The sequence below is a fragment of the Manihot esculenta genome, chromosome 5 (assembly GCF_001659605.2).
Source record: "Manihot esculenta cultivar AM560-2 chromosome 5, M.esculenta_v8, whole genome shotgun sequence".
Taxonomy (NCBI): domain Eukaryota; kingdom Viridiplantae; phylum Streptophyta; class Magnoliopsida; order Malpighiales; family Euphorbiaceae; genus Manihot; species Manihot esculenta.
Genome location: NC_035165.2, coordinates 29,331,334 through 29,348,532, shown reverse-complemented (window position 1 = coordinate 29,348,532; position 17,199 = coordinate 29,331,334). Strand labels below are relative to the sequence as shown.

The 17,199-nt window shown below is 31.1% G+C and overlaps 3 protein-coding genes across 3 annotated transcripts; 1 reads left to right on the top strand and 2 right to left on the bottom strand.

Annotated features, from left to right (window-relative positions):
• Positions 1-264: 264 nt before the first annotated feature.
• On the bottom strand, positions 265-3,882 carry LOC110616204 (mannose-P-dolichol utilization defect 1 protein homolog 2). Its single transcript, XM_021758551.2, has 8 exons — positions 3,538-3,882; positions 3,281-3,434; positions 2,798-2,870; positions 2,645-2,711; positions 2,454-2,513; positions 1,324-1,384; positions 1,189-1,230; positions 265-684 (listed from the first exon to the last, which is right to left on the bottom strand). Exons 1-8 carry the CDS (start codon positions 3,682-3,684, stop codon positions 581-583), a joined length of 708 nt encoding a protein of 235 aa, XP_021614243.1. The 5' UTR covers positions 3,685-3,882; the 3' UTR covers positions 265-580.
• Positions 3,883-8,796: 4,914 nt separating this feature from the next.
• On the top strand, positions 8,797-10,773 carry LOC110616000. Its single transcript, XM_021758293.2, has 7 exons — positions 8,797-9,026; positions 9,176-9,229; positions 9,316-9,447; positions 9,544-9,652; positions 9,732-9,773; positions 9,857-9,913; positions 10,014-10,773. The coding sequence occupies exons 1-7, from the start codon at positions 8,884-8,886 to the stop codon at positions 10,635-10,637; spliced, it is 1,161 nt and encodes a 386-aa protein (XP_021613985.1). The 5' UTR covers positions 8,797-8,883; the 3' UTR covers positions 10,638-10,773.
• Positions 10,774-12,330: 1,557 nt separating this feature from the next.
• LOC110615999 (probable cysteine protease RD21B) lies at positions 12,331-15,694 on the bottom strand. Its single transcript, XM_021758291.2, has 5 exons — positions 14,907-15,694; positions 13,826-14,061; positions 13,610-13,750; positions 13,070-13,519; positions 12,331-12,910 (listed from the first exon to the last, which is right to left on the bottom strand). Exons 1-5 carry the CDS (start codon positions 15,382-15,384, stop codon positions 12,815-12,817), a joined length of 1,401 nt encoding a protein of 466 aa, XP_021613983.1. The 5' UTR covers positions 15,385-15,694; the 3' UTR covers positions 12,331-12,814.
• Positions 15,695-17,199: the final 1,505 nt, after the last annotated feature.

Here is a 17,199-nt window from a genome sequence, read left to right as displayed (position 1 = left end):
TTCCTTTAAACTATTCTTTTGCCCTTTTCAGATCAATATTTGAACCTATATTACAAAATTTTACCCTAAATTCAAGGTATTTAAATATAAAAAAAAAACAATCACAAAATTTTGAATTACTTATCAATGAGAAAGTAAAATCATACTTTAAAAAATTACATTCGATTCCATATTCTAATGCAGTATATATTCAATTTTAAAAGCACTAAGCATTGTTAATACTAATAGATCACACAAGTAATATGTAATTTTAAGAAGGAAAAAAACCAAAAAAAGATAAAAAACAATGTTATCTAAGCTATGCTTAAAAGGCGTTCCACTCGATGGAATCTCAAGTCAAGATACAATAATAACCAATCCAGGCGATCTGGCAAAAAAAAAAAGAGAGAGAGAGAGAAAAAGAAGAAGAAGAGAGAACATTCTTGAGTACTGTTGATAAATTAAAAATAAAATCTTGTTTATGCAGCCATGACTAAAGCAATCTGGCCAGTATAAACCTAAACTCACTACTTTTGAACTGTTTTATGGAGAGAGTATAATCAACTTCAAATGCCAAAGCTTGCTATTCTCTGATCTCCTTTCACATTTCTTTCTTCTCTTTTTTGGCTTCCTGCTTTTGGTATAAAAGGATCTGACTCAGGATGGTACCATTGGTGATGACACCAATGGTGGAGCCCAAAACAACTAAACAATAATTAAGGACACCAACTGAACAATAATAATAATAATAAATTTACTATTTAGTCCATATAATATGAGAAAACTTATTAGTTAGTCCTTCGATTTTGAAAAATACACTAAAACAACGATTTCAATGATAATAAAATAGTAATGAGTTTCCCTATACTATAGGGACCAAATTGTAATTTTCTTTAATAATAATAATAAAGCAGCTTGTATGGCTTAGAAGCATACAGCAATACTCGATGATATACACGTAAATAAAGCTGTTAAAATGACTTGCATATCGCTTAGAAGGGAAGGAGTGAGGGGCCTATGGTGAAAGCACATGTTGTTTATCAATGATACAGCACCCTGATTTCCTGATTAATTACGATGCTTATAATTAACTTAGCTACTGATGGTGTTTTTCCTAAACTTGATGTGCACTTCAGCATTCAATAACATACTAGATATGCATCAACAAAAGTAAATAAGGAAGAAGATGAAGGAAATTGTCAAGGATACCACTACTTGGTGCTTTTTCTTGCATGCTAGTAAAAACTCTCACTACAAAAAAAAAAAAAAAGAGAGAGAAACAATCATAATATTATACGTTTAAACTTCTACATGTATATCAAGACTAGTGAACTAACAACTCACCCAAAGAACCCGCAAAATTCAGAAAACATGTTAAGAAGCTGAGCTCCCCTGTGCTTTTATTCTGCAAAAAGAAAAGTTTTTATTAGTTACAGGGAAAAATCCATTGATGTATTGCTTTCTCACCTAAAACCAACAACAACAAGAGTCCTATTTTATTTTCTCCTTCTTCATGTTGTTTCTTCTCCTTGCATCGCTTCTCCTTCTTCTTCCTGAATAGCTGGTTCTTCTTATGATTCTCTGATTATCTTTCTTTTTCTGTTTCTCGTTCTTCCTAGGGACCACTGTTTGAGCAAACTGGAACACTGCTCCAGAATGGTGACTACTATGTTTTGGGACGTGATTACCAGAACAAGGTAGTAGGCACGACAAGGAGAGTACTAAATTAGGATACTATTTTAAAGGCAATTGAGGAATCAAGAAACGAGAAACTAATAAGAATACTGATTACTCTATTGTCCCAATCCGACATGCTTAATTCTTCTGATGCTTAAGAGGACAAGGCTGATTTCACAATTCAGTCACCCCATACTTAGATTCCATATCCAAATTTCATGTCACTCAATCACTCACTCGTGAAAAATCAGTATAAAGAGTTAAAAACCCTCTAGCACATGGATTCTGTTAAGAGCTCTAAATATCTATTTCTATAGTAATTGTATGATAGTTTCCTTAGATAGCCTCTCAGGAACATTTTATGTGTCAACATGATGCGCTATGCATGATAAATGAGCTTGGAAAGAACTACATTTTCAAAGTTCAGAGAGAACCAGGCCCCTAAAATATAGTCATTCCTCATTGCCACCAAACCAATTATAAGCCACATGTTCTCCCCAAGAAGGAAAGCCTAACTAACCATATAAGCATTGCAAGAACTATGCCTCTATATTTTCAAAATACAAAAACTTGTTGAGAGAATAATCGATAAAGATCCAAGGGCAGATGGTAAAATATTATACTTGAGAAAGGAGTGAAAAATTTCCTTCCACATAAAGTGATTTAGACTAAAGAATTCTCAAGTTCCTGCAGTATTGAAAGGTGAAACCCAGATATGCAGTTAACAATTTCAAAGTGAGCTCTTTTGAAATATCCTAAAGTTAACAGCAGAAGGTAATCCCGAAGTTCCAACTTACAGAAAAATTTTTCCATATCTGAGGTATCCTAGCAAAAAGAAAGACTGCATGCTGGGATGCCTGTAACAAATTGTTGTAATATTAGATACATATATTCTGAACACATGCTAAAAGGAAAGAGATCATGAAACAAAAAGGGAAGGGAGAACTATGTAAATAATAATTTAGACTGGATATAAGCAGCTACTTACATACAGAGCTTCAAAAAGAATGGGATCAATTTGACCACCTAAAATAGTTGGCGCTACAGCACAATATCTGAAACACTAATGTAAGGACAATTTTGACCGCATTATATAATTCTTGTACTATATACTTTTGAGAACAAGAAGCATCCAGGATACAGTAATGGCCTGATCCATGTCACCGTAGGCACAGGTTGTGAGAAGTAGTAGATAATAGCAACCAAAATTATAGCTGCAAGACAAGCAAAACAACAAGTGCATAAGGCGTTCTTAAGATACCCTGCAACTTTCAACAATTCAGTTTAAACTCATCGAATACTCAACTATCCTTAAGCAAGCAGAACTTATGTAAAGCTAATTTACAAGGAAATTCTGAATTTCAACAAGTGCTTTAACATTGAACTGGTTGATTAATCAATTTTATCATCAAACTAACCTTGCAGGCTCAATCATTGAACATATGGAATGCTTACCAAAAATGGAGATGCATTAAGTGATATGAGCTAGACTAATCCATTCATTTTTAACCATATCCGCTCCAACAATCAATACTAATAAGTGGAGACCAATCAGACTCTTAAAGCCACTTACTTACATCAAGAGTAGAAATTAGAAGTGAAAAGAAAATGGAAATAAACAAACCTTGAATCAAAAGGAACGCCAATTCTCCATAAGCCGAAAAGGGAAGGCCTTTGTGGAGACAATATGCGAGAGCTATAGTATAACCTACAGCTTCAAGCTCAAAGGCGACAACACTAAGCCCTCTAACACTTCTGTGCCTTAAAATTTTCATTATCTACAAGGGAAAATTAAATCAAATTACTAACAATTGACCCATAATCCGAGGCACAATTATCAAGAAACAATAGGGGTTTAGAGATGGAGGTGAATTATTGAACCTGAGGGACTTTGACGGTGGTGGAGGCGGCGACTATGCAATAGCCGAGAAGTTTAGATATGAGAGGAAGCAAACAATCCTTGTCAGGGAACTTGCCATTGAGGAGAGATCCGAATGCGCAGCTGAAATCAATCCCTAAAAACTCCATTGTTGTATTCCCTCTTCAGCTTCAGTTGTGCCCTGGGAGATCTGGGTTATATTTCAAACAGGAATGGATTTTTAGCTGCAAGAGATGGGAACAAGGAAGATAGAAGCCAGGATTTTCTCGCCTGGATCCTTCAGAATTTCAGTGGAATGAATACTTGGAGTAAGCAGAGGACTATTTTCCTAAGTTTTGAATATCTCTTTTAATTTTGACAAAAAAATGTATTTCCTAAATTTTTGAATTTCTCTTTTTTAATTTAAAAAATACCAGATTCTTAAAAAAATGCATTAATTTATTCTATTTTAAAATTACTAAATTAAAATATTATAAAATCAAATTTTTTAAATTTTTTAAAAAAAAATTAATCAATTTATTTTAGTAATTAATGATTGATTATATCTTATTTAATAATAGTTAATTTATAGGTTCCAAAATGGACAATATTTTAAAACATATAAAAATAAAAAAAGGCAAAAATTATAGGACAAATAAAATAAATATTTAAAATAACTAATGATTTTTTAATATAATGACTAAAAAATTAAATTTTACAAAATATATAAATATTTTAATTAAATTTTTGAAAAAATCTTATAACTCTTAATGAGATTTTTAATCTAAACAAGCGAATTAAGAAGGAAAAGAGATGTATTGAACCCAATCACAAAACATTAGTTGAGCAAGGCAATGAGCAGTGCTGTTTATTGACTATCTGAATTGGTTTTACCCTCGAAAGCTAACAATCATGGGCCAGGCGAACCGCAAGGGACAGTGCATCGACTTCTCCCACGAATGGGGAAGAATAATAACCTTTCTGCATGACGCCATGCATAAAGCACGTCCCAAAGAGTCTCTCACCAGAACTGCCATAGCACAGAGGCTTATTGAGACTTGTAATCAACATTATTCAGCGCAAGGAAACCTTATGCGCATAAGAATGGCTAAAGGGTTAGGCATCTGCTTCTCAAAAACTGCATAGTTGCTTCTTTGTATTACTCCTAGCATCTCGTTTCCAGAAAATTCATAATGCCACAAAATTTGATCCTCTCACCGCCTCGTGGTGCTACTGGAATGGATGTCAGCAGGGAAAAGAGAAGCAACCAATCTGTGTATTGGGTATCGGGCTTCAGCTGTGCTCTGTTTGTGGGTAGGCTATTATTCTGTTGTCCAGGCCTTGGGCCTTTATTTTACTTCTCGCCCATTTCAGATTTTAAAACAATTAATCTACAATTACAAAAATAAAAAGGTAAGACAGGGATAGGAGTATCCAATGAGAGGACGGGTTAAGGGGTAAGGAGTTAGAAGTTGCCCCAATGGAAGGTTATTATTTAATGAAGGATGTTGAATCAAAAGAGATAAGGAAATGAAGGGAAAATGATAATGGTGGGCGGTGAAGGGCTAAGGCAATGTCCCTTTAAGAAAGAATGGGTTGCTCTTTTGCCTTACTATTTGTAGCTGTCAATAAATTGACATGTCCCCATTATGGCCCCACCATATCCCTATCTACTATGCACTCTCTAATGTTGATGTTGATTTCACCCTTCCCTTGGGACCATGCCATTTTACATCCTTAATTTTATCATTATATTTTACAATTCTATATGATATTTCCTCCCTTGTACAAGAGATGATCACTTTAAAAAAATCTACTCTTTTCAGCATATATTATAGAAGAATATATATGAAAAAATAATAAATAATAATTATTAAAATACCATTGACGGTCGAATTTTTCATATTTAAAATAAAATTAAATTTTAAAAAAGAATGCATATCTAAAATCCATTAGAGTTTTTATTCAAGCGAATGAGTCCGAACAAGATAAGTTCGATAACATAACAAGAGAAAAAAGAGCTGGTCAAGTCACCTCGCAATTCTATTTGCATGCACGCCGGTGAAATTAAATGGTCATCTGATATAGAGAGATATTCTAACACATCTATACATATAAATATGATTGATAAATACAAGTGACACTATAATAAAAAAATAGTTAAATATCACTGACAAATTAAAAAAAAAATAAAGGAGATAGAAAGTTTTTTTTCTCTATTTAAATTTATACATTATGTTAATTATATTTAAAAATAAATAAATTTATTTTTTGAAAAGAAAGTAATAATTTCTTTGTATATAGAAATCTAAATATCTTTGTCGAATTAATGACTCCGTAGAATGAGTTGGTGAGCACACCCTTTGGTCATTAATTTTGAATAGACAGATGATGTGTGTGTCTGTGTGTTTTTGGGCGTCAACTTTTGTGCACAATTAACATTAACTTAATTTAGTTTATAATTTGAAAAATCAAAAGAAAAAAATTATTATTTAGGTATTATAGTATAAAAAATTTATTAATTATTTTTTAAAAAAAATTAAAATTTATTAATTAATTTTATTATTAATTTTAATTATTAAATATTAATTAATAAAATTTTTATATTATAAAGAATAAATAATAATTTTTTTATATTTATATAAATTTATGAGTTAGACATTTCAGTATGCTGATATAATGATTGTGTTGCGTATTTAAGTCTTATAACAGGGACTTTAGTTCAATTTTAAAAGGAGATGTTTGTTAAATTTTCAATATGGAAAGTGAAGTTTATGATTATTTCTTTAATTAATAATTTATTAATTAATTTCCTAATATATCCTTATTTAACATATAGTGAAAAAGTGAAATTTATTAATTTTAAAGGTAATTTACCATATAATTTTTTAAATTTAGAAAAATTCATAATTTAGTTTATTTTTTTAATAATAAATAATTTAATCTCTAAATTTATATTGTATTAGTAAAATATTTATTTTATTAAATATATCATTTATAAAGTGTTAATTGAAAAAATCAATTTAAATTAAAGAAATTAAATTATTATAAATTATTAAACTTAAAAGAATTAAATAATTAGAAAAAATAAAATTTAAAAGACTAAATTATCATAATTTAACAGTAAATTTTAATAAAATATTTATTTTGTTAACAAAATGAAATTTTACTGATATTTATTATTAAAATAATAGAGATTAAATAGTGGATTTATTAAATGGATTAAATTATAAATTAATTTAATTTTGTGAACGAAATAAAAAATAAAAAATAAAAAAAAATTGAGGACGGTAAATGATTTCAAAGATAAATATTCAGTTTTTAAATTTTATATTAAATAGATTTCATATTTATAATTAAAATTTTTTTAATTATAATTATTACCGATAAATATTAATAGTGTTAAATTAAAAATCCTTCATTTATTAACAGAGACCTATTTTATTATAAACTTAATCAGTCTCTGATCTGAACAAAGCATTAAATCACGAAATAGCTTTTTGTATTTTCCTTAAAAAAAATCATAATTGTACGAGCTAGTGGGTTAGTTGGAGTGTGTCTGTTAGTTTTATCATCATTGCACTTTGGTTTTCATTTGTGGCTCATGACAAATTTTTTTTTTTCTCATAAATAAATAGATAATATTTATTTAAATTTGATTTATATTAATTAATATATAAATAAAAAAATATATAATTCATTTTAATAGATATTAAATAAAAAAATAAATATTATTTGATGATATAAAATAATTAATTTTAAATTTTATGATAAATTTGGATTGATCTCATTATTAGGTATGATAAGTTTTTTAAAAAGTGTAACGGGAGTAGGGGAGAGCATTTTTCGGTTTAAACCGAAAAACCGAACCGAATCGATTAATTTCGGTTTTTCGGTTCGGTTAATCGGATTGATCGGTTTGGTTCGGTTAGTATATTTAAAATTATTCGGTTTTCGGTTCGGTTCGGTTTAAACGTGTTAAATAACCGATCAAACCGAAAAACCGATTTAGTTGATGCCCGAGCCGTCCCTGAGCCTGGCCTATCGTACCCAATCCAACCCAGCACCCCAACCCAGAATGTAATGAAGTCCATCCCTTTCGCAGAAACCCTCATTCTCCTCCAAGAAACCCTCCATCCCGTTCTGGCGTTCTCCAACATTCTCCTCCAAGAAACCCTCCATCCGTTCTGGCGTTCTCCAACATTCTCCTCCAATCTCCCGATTCCCCCCCCCCGAACCCCTATTCTCCCAAATCCCGATTCGTCCCCCTGACCTCTCCACACTCTCATAGTCAAATCTGAATCCCTAACAAATCAATCATCAAATCCCATTAATCTCTCTCTCTTTCACGTCGATCGTCAATCTTTTTCTCGTCGACCGCCGACCGTCGACCATCAACCTCTTTCCCGTCGATTTGCTGAGTTTCGCCGCCGACCATGGACTGATCTCTTGAGAGCAGAGGTACTACCGCTTTTGGCAATTTGTGTTACTTTTAATATTTGTTTGTCTTGGGTTGGGTATAGGTTTCTGGTATGGGTTCATGTATATTTGGGAAGGAAATTAATTCCAGGCATTTGCCTCAACCAATTATGCAACATGTTTACTATTGATATTCGTCCAAAGGTGAATAGTTGATCTTTTGAAATTATAGTTTTTGCTTCTTGAATTATGTTTAATTTATATCATCAGTTAAGCCACAAGATTATGAGGAACGAAGGTGTTTGGGAAGCTAGAAACAGAGGGAAAGTGAGGAACGAAAGAGGGAAAAAAAAAAAAAAAAAAGCAAAGTGAGGAACGAAAGGGGCAGCTGCAACTCCGCCATTTCGACAGATTTTGGTTTATTAAATTATTTTGTTGAAATTAGAAATAAAAAATTAAAAAAAAATACAGATTTCGGTTTAAACCGAACCGAACCGAACCGATTTTTATCGGTTTGATTCGGTTCGATTATACCTTCATAATCGGTTTATTCGGTTTTATAAATTTTAACAAATCGGTTTTCGGTTTTATCGGTTCGGTTCGGTTCGAAACCGAACCGACCGATTGCACAGCCCTAAACGGGAGGCATAAAAATTTGGTATGAAAATTTTATTATTAAAGAATTAATTTTATATTTTAATTATATTTTAAAATATTTTTATAATTTTATATATTAATTTTTTTATTATAAATAGTCTTAATTATTTAAAAATTTATTTAAAAATTTATTTAAAAATTTCAATAAAATTTTTTATTTTTCTAAACTTTTGAGGTAGAGTAAATAGTCATTTATGATTTATCGTAGGACTCTTTCTCTATTTCTGTGCATTATCTAGCTAACTGCAGGCTCATTCCTCCTCCTCTCTCTCTCTGTCTGTGTGCGTGTGACTATGGATGGTGGACTCCCCATGCTAAACTGTCTCTTGCAGCAAACATTGAGGAGTCTGTGTTCATCTTCAGATTCTTCTAATTCTTCCAAATGGGTTTACGCTGTCTTTTGGAGGATATTGCCTAGAAATTACCCTCCACCAAAGTAAGATCAAATTTGAATTCCACCCAAAATTTTCCACTAAAAAATCCCAGGAACAAGCATGTGGTTTAGTTTAATAGAGTGAAAGTTACTAGCTAGAGGATGATTTTGTCCATGTTCATTGCTGGGTTGATCACATTGCTTTGTTGCAGGTGGGATTATGGAGGCACTACCCTAGATCGATCTAAAGGAAATAAAAGAAATTGGTAATTAATTCGGCTAAATAAAGAAAGTCCAAGTTCATTTTACTTAATTTTTAAGATTCACAAGTTACTTTCCTTTCCCTTTTCAGGATCCTTGTTTGGGAGGATGGATTCTGTGATTTCTATGAATGCGAGAGAACAGGAAGTGGGTATATGAAAGGAAAGTTTGGAGCAGATATTTTCTTTAAAATGTCTCACGAGGTCTACAATTATGGAGAGGGGTGAGATTTTTAACTCGTTGAAATCATTCTTTTCGTTGTTGAGAATTGAGATAACTACTGCTAAGTTGATGGATATTGCCTGCCAACTGTTTGTAGATTAGTCGGGAAAGTTGCAGCAGATAACAGCCACAAATGGGTGTTTAGAGAAACTCCAAGTGAGAGTGATCCTAACTTCATCTCCTCTTGGAATATGTCTATTGAACCTGTAAGACGATTGCTATAAATTTTCTCTCCAAGTAAACCATTCCTTCTACCATGACCTGGAAAAATTTCTCTGTGTACAGCAACCAAGAGCTTGGGAATTTCAGTTCAATTCAGGCATTCAGGTTTGATCATTCACAAACTCATTCAAGATTAACAAGAAATAGAAAATTCAGTAAAGCTTATTGGGACATTGCTTGATTCGCAGACAATTGCCATTATTGCAGTTAGAGAAGGCATCATTCAATTGGGTTCATTTGAAAAGGTCTTTCTTTTTCTTTTTCCACTCAGTTTCGTTTCCTTTCAGCTTTCTCAATTCTGTGTACTAACTCTGACGATTTCCTTTTGATTTTTTTTTTTTTCAGATTCTGGAAGATCTCAATCTAGTGATTAATGTACAGAGGAAATTCAGCTATCTCCAGAGCATACCAGGAGTGTTTGCAATGCAAAGACCATATCTGCCCATCCAACACCCGTACATGCTGAAACCTAACACCCGTTTGATAGAGAGCCAAGAAGGAGCTTTCTCAATTGATGATAAGCGTCAAATATCAGGAGTAAAGAGATTGTTCGATGAAAGATTTGATGATTTTGCCATCAAGTCCATCAACTTAGGCTGGAACAGCCCACAAATTGGCATTAGAGGACCACCCATTTGGTCAATTCCACCTCTTCTTCCTGCCATGTCTTGCAGCCTTGGAGCTTTGCTATCAAAGCTACCTTCTGTCATCCCATCCTATGATACCACTGAAGCCATTGATACAAATCTGCTTGTCAGCAGTAATAACAAGAGTACATCACAGGTAGCCAAGGTTAATAATCATGGTCTGGTAAGTCAAGGACATGTTGCTAGTACTACAAAAGTTGAGTCCTCTTGCCAGTTAGATGCTGGTAAACCCATTTCTTTAAACCCTAATTCTGAGTTAGAAAACGAGACTGTTGGCTTTGGAAATCCGAGCAAGAGAGAAAGTTCACTGAACCTGAGTTGATTAGGAGAAACAAATTGAATTTATTATTGGCTCACCTTCTTTTAATAAATTGTTGCATTATGAGATTAGTGTACATTTTTGTAATAAAAAGAAACAACTGAAAAAAAAAAAATAGTGCTGTTGTCTTTCTTTTTCAGTCCTTTTCTTCCAATATTTATATATGGCTGAGTTTTTTCTTTCCTTTTTTTTTTCTGGTTGGTATTTTCCATCTTTTTTTTTTCACTTGATACATACATTTAAGATAATGACCTCCTGTTTTGAAAAACTCACTCAATTTCATAGATAATTACTTAATATTGAAAAATTAGTGTTTATACAAGCAGATATTTTCCTTAATATCAACCTTTTCTTTTCTTTTTTTTTCCTCTATTTGATGTAAGAAAAATTCCTGACAATGCATCACCAGCATTTAGACAAATATCAAATTTAGCCCAATCACCTAACTGTGTCTGAAGAGATTGAGTACAACGTTAAGTTTTTAAATTATTCAAAACTAATAAAATACATAATTATCAAAAAATAACGAATATTAGCTACTATTTGATAAAATTATAATTTACAAAATTTTTTTATTAATTATAATAATTATATAATATTTAACTGTTACACTTTCCACTTGAAATCTTGTGTCCCTCTCAGTGCAAAAGGGTTTAAATTATCAATTTAATTAATGACCCAAATGACTTTCAAAAGCAACAACAGTGACCAAACTTGACAGAGCCAATCTCATTCTCAACTAATGATTAAATAAAATTCAAGAGATGAATGATTGTGAGGAGAGTTGTAAAGAGAAACAGCAGTCTGCAAGACAATTAAGACGAAGCTTTATGGTGATAGAATTGAGGAAATTTTTTCAAACATTTGGGTTCATGATATGTAATTTAAAAATTAAAAAAAAATCATTTAAAATATAATGAAATTCACATATTAATATAAAATTTTAAGAAATTAACTTGTATATCCTATGGTACAAGATTTTTGAGAGAATTCTGTGAAGTGCAGGCAAGAATGGGGTGAGGCTATCCTTTTGGGTGAATGGTGGTGTCTCTCTCTAGTCTACTCAAAGCATATGCAATTGTCCCCTCCAACATCAAAATCTGGACAATTAAAATTAGGACAAAAGAAAGAGATGATTGATTTGTTTCGTGGGACATTTGTTAGACACTACGGATGGTCCCCCAGCCTCTGCTTTCGATTTTATCAAACACTTTGTTGTTTCTTTTAATGACTTCTTTAAATACTAATTATTCTCACATTCAATTTGGTCGCAATTCTTGGTCTACGTTCTTCTTTCTATAATCATTTTCTCTTGCTAAAAACATACCTAATTTTTTGCTTTTCTTCTTTTTGTTAAAAAAAAAATCCTTTTTAGAAATATCTAGTTGACATGTGGCTGAGGTTGCAAATCACTAAATGCATAACTCAATTAATTATATTTGAGATAAATTCAAATATTAAATTTATTAAATGAATTTGGATTTGGTCAGGTTAATCTTCACACTGTTCCTAATAATGTCAAATAGGCCATAAAGCGAAATATAACATTATAAAAGCCCAAACCCATTACATGTTAATCTAATAGATAAGGAGGCAAGCCCACCACCAATCATAACCGAAGAAAGAGATCGTCGGCTACTAATGCTATGAAAAAGGGAAACTTCATTCTATATCGCTAAATTTGGTTGCAAATATATGGAAAACTAAAGAACTTACGTTTAGAGCATTCCAAATATACGTCTACTTTAAAAATAAGCCAAGCAAATTGAAGCAAATTCTAATAAACTTAGAGTCTGCATCGTGGTTACTGAAAGAACGCTCAAGGCAGAACCATTCACTATTATGGAATGGCTTTGCCCTTTTGATGGATAAGATCTGCAACCATTCACTCCTGGAGATGCAATACATTTTGTAATTGAACATCAAAAGGAGGGCAATTTTGCAAACTTTGTCTCATATAAAGATAAACTTTATATGATACTTTCAAACTACAAGCACCAACGGATGACAAACCAAATCATCAGAACCATATTTGCTAATGATGACGCTATTTACAGTGGATATTGCAAGCTGATCGATATATCTTTGTACATAACAGGCGGAGAGCGTCAACCACTGATGTGATCCTCTAATCTTTCCTCATATTCTATCATTCATTGCTTCAAGGACTTAATTTTTGCCTAAGCACTGCTCTTCTTGGCTTGAGCTCCAACAGCCCAGTGAGGCTTAGCAGGAGTGCGCCTCATTCCCTTCACTCCTAATGGATTGTCCTTGCTCTGTTGGAGAAGTGAAAGTTATCAAGAAGAATTAAGTGGAGACAAAAATTTGCAGAAAGGAAAAGGGTGCAAATCCCACATAGCATTTTCAATTGAAACAGCAAAAGGTTATTTAAAAAAAGTCCATCAATCAGCATAGAGAAGTAGAGATGCTCTTACCATTAAGCAGGTTCCCTGGCTAACATTGCAGATGGGATGGTCATGTGGGCAGCAACTATCATGGTCATCACAGCAAGTAGCATCCTCAAGCGGGCAACATCCCCATTCTAAGCAGAGGTTGGCAGACTCAACGAGGCAGCAACAAGAGTTGCTTTCAGGACAGCTATAGTAACTATCACAAACATTTGGAGGTCCTATTGGAGATGGTGGAGATGGACCAGGATTGGGAGGATTTTGGCCTTTCTTGATAGGGTAAGAAGCCACCATTGCAATTCCACATAACCCTGTTGGCTTGTCAATATTTCGAGCCATCCTGATATAGCCATTTTCTCCCCAGTTACTTCCCCACGAGTTCCTCACAATCCAATAGTCTTTTTCATTTTCTGTTCCATACCCCACAGCAACAACAGCATGATCCAATTCAGTCCCACATCTTTCCGAGAAAACACCCTGAAAGATGAAGTGAAGAAAGAAAATTATTCCTCAATAGTGCTGTGAAAACGAATGCTCAATTAATGGAAATGGAAAGAAAGTGGTTACCGATGTGTAAAACTGGAAATCCATGCCACCTGATTCAATTCCAACACTCACTGGCTGATTTGCAACTGCCTTCTTCAGAGCCGCCTCATCATTCACAGGAACATCTTCATAGTCATCAATTGTAACAACTCTGGCATTTTTCTGAAGCAGGAAAAATAAATAAATGGTCATTTATCTGTGCATTTTCCGATCAAGACAAGTGAAATGAAGACCAACCCTGTTTGTGTCGCATCTGCCACCACGAGCAAGGTAAGGGTAATCTTCTTCAGAATCAATGCCACCGTTGTTGATGATGAACTCAAAGGCTTTGTCCATTAGACCTCCATTACATCCTTCATTATAAGATATATCACAATCCACCAATTCTTGCTCAGATAGAGAGATCAGGTCGCCGGTGACGATCTTGTTGATCCCTTCCACAGCAGCAATGGTTGAGAAAGCCCAGCAACCCCCTTTTATATCAAATTGAATATCAATAATTGTTTGTAACCAAAATATTATTTATATATATATCAACAATTTGGTTAAAATGTATTTAGTTTGTATACTGGATAAATTCATATCATATTTGTAATAAACAAATGTTGAAAAATATTTTCCATACAAAATCAAGAACCCATTCAATTTCGCAGAGTTGAAATGCAAGAATAAATTATTAAATATTAGACAATGATAAATAAAAGTAGTCCACAGTCACCTAATGTACTTTTTAAAAAAAAAATAGTCACCTAATTACTTAATAATAAATAAGTGAATTCTGATTTTTTTAAAATTTAAAATATAATAATCAAATATAAATTCAATTAAACTCTTACAATTTTAACTCAAATACATTTAATTTAAAATTTTACATCAATTAAATTCATCTCATTTAATATAATATTATTTTTAATAATAAAACTATTTTTATATAATAAAAATTTAATTTTATCATTTTAAAAATTATTAAAATTACATATTATATCTTTAAAATTTTTATGATAATTAAAATATTAAATTTTTTAATGTTTTAATTATAAAAATAATATTTTATTATTAAAAAATAATATTATATTAAATTATAATTACTCAAGCTTTAATAAAAATATAAAAATTTAATTAATTTAAAATTTTAAACTTAAATAAAATAGCTTATTTGGACTTATTTTCTATAATAATTCTACTTATTACTATAATATTCTAATTTTTAATTTTCTAAAATATTACGCTTTTCTTTTTTTTTACAGTAATATTGAAAAGCAATCAAAATCAAACGAAAATTTCAAATAAACTATACGATCAACAAAAGTCGACTCACCACATTGTCCTTGGTTTTTGACGGCGACGACGGCACCTTCCTTTCTCCAATCAACGGAATCCGGCAACGAGTCGCCGACCAGTGGAGCATAGCGATTACTGGTTTTACGCAACCTGTTCCTTTTAATACCACCACGGAGCCCTAGGTACATGGATCGATACTCCTCATTGGTGAGATCAGCAAACCGATTCAACCCGACTCTGTAGGTGCGATTCTCCGAGTTATGCTCATCAATAAACCTCAGATTATCTTTAAAAACCTCAAACCTCCTCTCTTTCTCTCCCAGAGCATTGTAGACCTTTCCGTGCTTCACCAGCCACTCCTCGTAGATAGCCACGACCTCTTCATCAGTCCTCCAGCTGGATTTGGTACCATGATTCTGATCATAAGATATGATCGACATCTCCGAGGCTGAGGACAAAGTGAAACACAATAACATGAACATGAACATGGCTGCTGAAGATTGAAACAGACCCATCTTTTTCTTTTTTTCTCTGGTGGTTCGGAGAGGTGAAATGGCTTTGTGAAAACAGTGGAGTGGCAGTGGGTTTATAAAGGCAAATATTTAGGTGTGTTTATCAAGTGTTTGATACAATGCAGAAGAGGATTTGATAAATAATTGAAGATTTTTTATATTCAAATCTGGGAAATGAAAGTGCATAAATTAAAATTCTTTAGTAAGGAACTGATGGAAGGGAGCATGTGGATATGATTTGATTGGCGGAGGAGGGGAGGCGGAGAATGCCGCTTCCTTGAATCTAGGAGCGGTGGCAATGGAAGGTGTCTACGCGGGTAAACTTAGCTTTTACACGTAACTTATCCGCTGAGACGGTGGTTAAACTTAAAGATGTTTTTTCGTTTTGTCATGATAAATGCGGCTAAAAGGGTCTTGGAAATTGCAATTGACCACGTCATAAAGCAAAAAGTTATGGATTTTTTCTTTTTGCCAAAGAAATTATAATTCATCCTCTTATATTACAAGGCTAAGACTACATTAAGATACATATTTCCATCCTCTTATAATTTTTATTTATTTTTTATATACATTAAAAAAATAATTTTTTATTATTTTTATTATATTTATTTTAAATATATTAAATTTTATTAAATATAAAAGATATTTTAAAATTTTTTACAAAAATTAAAATTAAATAGAATTATGATAATTAATTTATATATTATTATAATTTAAAAAATAAAAAAATTATGAAAAAATATTAATACAATATAATATCATATTATATTAATGTGATAATATTATTTAACTAATATAAAACTTTTATATTTTTAATTCTTATAATTTTTAATTATATTATAATTTTAAATATTCACATTACTTTTTTTAATTTTAAATAATATATTTTTTACAATAATATTTAATTTTCTCATAACAATACTATTTCATTTTTCGACATATAGGTTACCGGTTCTTTATACAGCTTCTTTCATTATTAACTTTTGGATGCTTTTCTGAATAATTTCGAGGTAACGAAAAATAAAGTTAATGGGAAGTGAGATATTCTAGTGTGAGATTTATTTAGTTTAAAATGCCTTATTTTTTAAGAAACATATTTTTTATAAAGTATATTTTTAAAAAATCAATTTGTTGAAAAGTAAATATAATTGTATTTAATATATAAATTATTTTTTTAGTAAATAAAAAATAATAATATAATTTTAAATGTAATAAATTAAAAAATAAATTGATAATAGTTAAATAAATTATTTTCTTTTCATGAAATAAATAGTTTTCAAGAAATTAATTAAAATGCAAATCAAATAAGATCATTTTTTATATTTTCTGAAAAGTATAATTTTCTTACTTTACTTACTCCAATTAAAAAGACTCTATCCAATCTTAAAAAAAAATAATCGTTCAAAAATGAGTTAATGGATAATTTCATAATATATTTTATTATAAAAAATATATTTTATTATTTTTTACAAATTAATTTGTAACACGAAAATTAGATAGTATGAACCACATTACTATATAAACAGTTGTCATGATTTTTTATGATGCTTTTTATTTTTTTATAATATAACATTAAGTTTATTTTTATATAACATTTAATCTTAATAATAAATATATTTAATATTATTATATATATTATACTAAAATATATTTTATTATATAAAAAATATATTTAATTTATTAATTAAAAAAATTATTTTATTAATTTAAAAGATTTTCAATTAATCTGCCGCAGTCAAGATTTTTAAATTTTCTCACTCTAATCTCCCACATTCTTTTTGTTCCGCGTATTTAAATTTTTCTCTTTATAATTTCTCT